The sequence below is a fragment of the Morone saxatilis genome, unplaced genomic scaffold (assembly GCF_004916995.1).
Source record: "Morone saxatilis isolate NCDOM2014 unplaced genomic scaffold, NCSU_SB_2.0 Contig11, whole genome shotgun sequence".
In the NCBI taxonomy this organism is placed as follows: domain Eukaryota; kingdom Metazoa; phylum Chordata; class Actinopteri; family Moronidae; genus Morone; species Morone saxatilis.
In genome coordinates, this window is record NW_023339663.1 from 16,514,876 (window position 1) to 16,521,258 (window position 6,383).

General features: G+C 41.0%; 1 protein-coding gene across 1 annotated transcript in view; it reads right to left on the reverse strand.

Moving 5' to 3' along the window:
- The window catches only part of cdyl (chromodomain protein, Y-like), a gene marked incomplete in the record, with an annotated part of 24,079 nt that extends 18,206 nt beyond the window's left edge, over nt 1-5,873 (reverse strand). The window contains 1 exon segment of the mRNA XM_035651761.1: nt 5,670-5,873. Within this exon segment, the coding sequence (XP_035507654.1) occupies nt 5,670-5,693 (24 nt within the window).
- Nucleotides 5,874-6,383: the final 510 nt, after the last annotated feature.

Sequence of the window (6,383 nt, forward strand, 5' to 3'; positions counted from 1 at the left end):
AGAGACAGTATGTAATTGGTAGCGATTGATCAGGCAGTCACCAGACGTTACATTATTACCATCAGGACCAAAAGGAAGTAAAACAAACGGCAGTCATCAGATATAATGTGATTACCAATGGAAACAGAAAGGCAGGAAGAAGGGAGGGGGCTAGAAGAACTGCACTGCTGCATTGACTGGCCTTAAATCTTATAATTGCTATATACTGAAACTGTATACAGTCATATTTATAAGTAACCACTACTGCTTCTGTATAGGCTAGCACAGAAAGAACTATGTGTCTAGTCATGTTTGGTGAACAATGTTTGCTCTAGAAAAAGACACCAAAATGGACATAAAAGGAGGAAGTAACTTGGTGTTAAATGTAATAACACACACCCGAGTTGGAAATTCATTTAAAACAGGAAAATTCACTCATATAGTTTTACTACTGCCAAAACTCTATATCTTCTTAAGACTTTTCCTCGCAATAACAACAATACAAGAAAACTCTACCATGTAGTCATATTGTTTGTTTTATTTCTCATTTGTGTGTACAACATAATTCCTAATTCACAGTTGTCACATGGATATTCAGTATCAATTCTAAACTTTCATACTGAATATATAGTAACTTTTGCTTTATTACTGACTCACTCCTTCGGTTATTAGTGGGGAAATAATTGCCAGTGACTCATCAGTACACTGATGGTGAGATTCCCGTTAACTCCTTGCGTATAGCAGAAATCCAGCTTTAGGTGAATCCAATCAATATGTTCAATATTTTCTACAGTGCTATCTTCCATCAGAAGCCTGCTTGTTTATATAAAGGCAGATACTTGTGAAAATTATAAAGATCAAGCATGATGTGGGGGGGGGGGGCCGACATTGCTAATTGTTTGTTAATACGGATAATGGTTGGACAGTTTTTAATGTAGCTGTGGTAATAGCTGCTCATCAATTGTTGCTGTGATATGTTTGGAGCACATTGACAGCAACGGACAGCCTTTGATGGGGCACCTGTTGGGGTGTCAGTGAGATGAACAGGAGATTTAAACCCTTACAGAGCCAGACAATGTCACACTTAACCATACATATGTATAACAGCATGGCAGAGACACATCCAGAAAAAGGGAGAAGGAAAGTGGAGACAGTAGATAGAAGGGCCATACAAAGACCAGAGAGGTTTAGTTTAGTAACACTTAACTTTGACCTGGAAGAGTGGAAGTGGGTATATCCTCCCTCAGTGGCCAAATTCATTTTCAGCGTACTCCAACCCAAAACATAGTGAGAAGAACATACAGTGGACTGTAAGGGATATTAAGACAGGTGTGTAATGTACACCCTGACATCATTTTTGGGCGTGGTCAGAAGGGTGCTCTGGTTCTCCTATAACCACACTCAAAAGTGATGTCAGGGTGTACATTACACAGTGGAATGTACACAGTGTGTAATTTACACACCTGTCTTGACATCCCTGATGGACCACAGACCACACTATATTTTCCTGTCTTTTCTGAGCTTGATGATCTCACAGATATCCCACTGCTGAACACTGCCTATAAGCTCTTCTGCACTAGCAGGTGCAATCTAGACTCACAAGCCAGTCTCTAAATGCTTTGCTCATGAGACTGAGGACATTCTCCCAGCTTTTGTTGCTAAAACTGGGTGGAAACTATTTCAGAGTTTATCTGCATTGTAGAGTATATATTTTTTCAAAATGGAAAAACTAACTTTAGCTATTAAGCTGCTATCATCTCATCAATATGAATCTGAAGCTCTACCTTTAATTTCAAAACTTGCAACTTAAGTATGATGAAAAGAGAGGATCCAGACCCAAATTAACTCACTACAAACTTGCTCCTCTCCCAATTCATGCCTCTCCCGTCCCAGCCTGAACCCGCTGTGTCTTTGTCCTCCCTGGAGTCCTGATTGGAGCTGCTGTAAATCACCTGGCCCTTGTCAGTCTCAGAGGCTGTGAACCCGGTCCCGTTGCGCACTCGTCCAGCTCCGGTTCCGGTGCTCATTCTCCTCTGCTAGCTCCTACGCTAGTAGTTTAAACAAATCTCCCACTGTCCTTTAAGCTCCCAGTCAGGGTAGACTCAGCTAATAGGACTGCTAAATAGCTAATGACAGCTAGTACAGTGGTGCAACAATCCCCCTGATACTTTAGTCCCGGTGACAAATGGAGTGTGACATTGTAATGTTTTTTCGTGGCTTAAGAAAATGCAGCTTCAGCTTGTTTGTAACAAGCATCAACAAGGACAGTGACGAAATCACTTAAAACTCTTAAACCCACAACTGGGTTTATACATGCCCATTTAAGAAAGGGAATATGTTCATTTTTGTATGTTTTTTTTTCACTTTTAAAAATATGACATCCTACAAAATGTAAAGCCACCTAAAAGTATGTAAGTTTTAAATATAGTAAATACTGTCCCCACAATACGTTAGTCAAACACTTAACAAGCATCCTGGAAAGAGGCTTGATATTCCTATGGTGAACTGCATCAGTCAATATAAGGATTTTTGAGAATGTTATGCTCTAAAGGCCGATTTTAGGTGGAGATTCATTTTAAGAGAATGTTTGTCCATACAATAATGACAAAAAAAAAGTCAGATTATACCCAGCCATCAACAGCCTGTTCACCCTGCTGCCATCTGGCAAGAAATACAGAAGTATCCACTGCCATATCACCAGACTAACAGATCTGCTTCGTTCTTTGGGCTCTAAGACTACTGAGTTCATCCTCCACTCTCCACTTTTTTGTGTAGCATAAAGGGACTATAGCTTGCATTTCAATGTACAACCCTGTGTTGTAGAATGATATATACATGAACCTTTAACCTTGAATGTTGCCTGTAAACAAATAAACAGAAAAGTATTGAAGAGAATGGAAAAAAACTGACCCTCTCTCTTGTAATACATCTATACATTTTTTAAAACAGGAAGTCAGGCTCTCTGTAGATAATGCTGTTCTTCTAGTGTGTACAGTTATGTTTAAGTGTTGAATGTCCTTCAGAATGTAAAGGCTGAGCACCTTTTCAAACAGGAACTGACCCCAAGTTGGTGTCTTCTCAACCATGTTGTAAAATTAAACGTTGTTCATCCGTGGTGCTTCCACTGCCTCATTGCATTTTAAAAAGTCAGCACAAAGCCTGACCTTTATTCATGCTTTTGCAAAAAAAGTTTTCACGCATTACTTATAGACTGTTTGATGTCACCATATCTGTTCAACACAACTCTCTAGTTAACCCAATTCTCCACTACGAAAGAGAACAGTGGCCTAGATTGCTGATAGATCAATAAAGCATAGAATAAATCAGTGTGACAGTGCATTTTAGGAACACACCCACTGGAGCACAGGGTACAGCCTGTTGCACTTATAGACTGAATATTGAGTATTGAATAATTCATTCTTTCTCACTTTCAAGTGGTTTTAGAAAAGTGCTGAATTTTAATACCCATCCAAGATGATCTCCTATCTCATCCAAAAGCCTTTCAGCTTTCAGGATCCACCTCCTTCACTCCCTAACATCTTCTTTCCAAATTATGGATTTTCTATCTCTAGAACTCTAAAGACAGCAAATGACCAAATCATGATAATACATACAAGAGTCTATTGATACATATACTACATTTTTGATGTCTTCTCTCTCACTTAATCCCCAACTGTCACAACAATCTATGCATCAAATTCGCAAGTCACAACAATACGAAAACAGAATGACAGTCAACTGAATACTCCCTCTACTTTTCAATCAATCTCCTATTACAGCACCATCAAACAAACCATTTGTACATAACATTATTAGCTACTTGACTGGTGCTGGCACTCCCAACATGAACAAACTCCTGGAAATTATAATTTGCCATAAACCCCAACAATACGAAACAACGTTCTCTCTATTTCAAATGTTTATTTTGGATTCGTTTTTAAATAAAAGCCGCACAGCACCAGCAACCTCTGGTCAGCTTCTCAATCTTGGTCACTCAAAACAGACCTGTCACCAATGGAGCGGTTGTCATGTTCGTGGACAAACAACACAAAGAATCAAATGACTCTCAACAGGCCACGCCTGTCGACACACTAACAAAAATAAATCATATTTTGTGAGTGATAAATTGCGATAACCCAATAACCTGTTCAACAATGATCAGTCAATCAGCTCCACAGGAAATTAATGAAATCCCGTGACCACACGGTAATAGTACAGGCTGTCCCAAGAGGCCGATTTCATATCAAACCAACTGTTTGTGTGGAACCAACAGCATTCTCAATCTAGTAGTAAAACTTCATCACAAAAGTGCATTATTGCTCACTACTACTTCATTTATGTATGTATGTCACCCAACAAGTCGGAGGCTGAGGTGAACGGTTTTTCCCACTCAGCTGCTTGTTATTACTCAACGATATGACTTGAACACAGCATAAAACAAACAGGGCTTTCTGTTCAGTAGTAGTACGTGGACGCATGAAGCTTTACCCAATTGAAAGAAGCATAGTTAATTAAGCCGAAAAATGTAAAAAAAAAAAAAAAATCAGAAAAAGAAAGTAAATAAAACTTAAGAGGAGTTTACTTTGGCAGCACTGTGGTGTCATATTCCAAATGATCCAAGATGTGTTTCTGGGATAAAAAGCAATGGCCTAACAAAAATAATTACAGATGGTGGGTCTAAATACAATTACCAACTGCTTCTCGCATATTTATTCTATTGTCTTCTAACTGATGTCCTGCTCGACTCATCGTCAGTCAATGCTGCCAGCAGATAACCTTATCTACTCGAACACACATGAATGGATCCCCAAGTTTATTATCTGATGGACATTTTTCTTGTGGCACGTGGCAAATGCGTAGGCCTAATCTATTGGAACGAATGAAAAACTTATGTACACCTACATTTGTTTGCCCCTGGAAGTCATCAAACACTGAAATCCCCCCCCCCCCCCCCCCCCTGCCACCATGACCTCAAACCTATGAACCCATGTCAGTGTGTAACAAAGCCTCATGACAGCAAGTGCTTGATTCAGTCAAGCTGATGTAGAAAACCAGGCTTCATGCAAATTCTGGCACTGTTTCCAGAGTGATGTTGCGCACGAGGGGCGGCGTGACCTTTCCTGCCACTCATTTAGGCAACTTTTTACGCCCCGCACTATTCGGGAGTCATGATTTCGCCAATTCACGCATCAACCATGAAAGAAGCTCGCACACAGACTTGTTTACACCGCTCGACAGAAATAAACCGGTGTGTCATCTTATGTGCCGAAACAGTCACCGCCGCTGTTAAAAGGCTGTGATGACAAAATATCTTTTGGCATGTATGCGCACCTTCAGGACCATCACTCCGCCTGTAGCTATTCACCATGTCCTCCGCTCAGCGCTGCTGTCACTTTACCACGACTTTCAACTCGGCGACAGACTGAGGAGTTGAGCCCGCAAATTACATCTCGTCTATCTCACTCCAGTCCTAAACAATTATATGTCAAAGTGTATGAGAAGCGACGCGAAGTACTACGAGCAGAAATGAACAAACCTTGTCTTCGCAAAGCTTGAGAAGGGTTAGTTTCGCCTGTTAAAGGGCTTAGTCTACACCGCTTTTTACATACGCGACGCCCTCCCCTTTACTTCCTAATTCCATTATTCGTCAATATTACAGAGCATTTTCCTTGGACGTGGTTTTATCCTACCTCGTAAAGGTCTCCCGAAGCCATTCTGGGGTGCGGACTCCGGCGGCGCGGCGTTCTTGCCTGCCTTGTTGGCTTTTTTTGGACCCTACTCTCTCGGTGTTTCGGCGAAAGCCCCGATAGACGGGAATTAGCGAGCAGCCTTGTTATTCTGAGCAATCCGCAGTAGCAGATCAGCAGACAGTGTCAATCGAGCCCGGCGCTCTGCGATGGATCGTCCCACACTTAAAACAAACAACCATCGGGGCGGTGCTGTTTACCCAGACCCAAGTGGAGGACTGGAAATTAGTCCCTGGTTTAAAGACTGCACAGCCTGATGGTCTGCATGCGCCCTGCTCCTCTGAGCTCTGTTGCAATCCAACTACTCAACGGGAGATGAAATGCTGGGTGTCTCGTGTTCAGAGACACCAGTTAACCACTCTACCTGTCCACTTCACTGCCAAGGGAAGATCCCATTTAACCTTCATTTAGAGTCATTAGGAAACATCCAGAACAAATGATTTGGAACTATTTATGACTTCAAAACTATGCTTATTGATGTTTACTAATACCCCCCCCCCTCACCACAGTGCCAACATTTTTATAATATTTATATAGGCATGGTTGAAATGGATCAGTTCTTGAAATAAACAATGTACTGCCATGAAAAGTACACAATTAAAAACCAAACCAAAACCAAAAATAAAATATTTTTCTGATTTTCATTGTACACCCAGT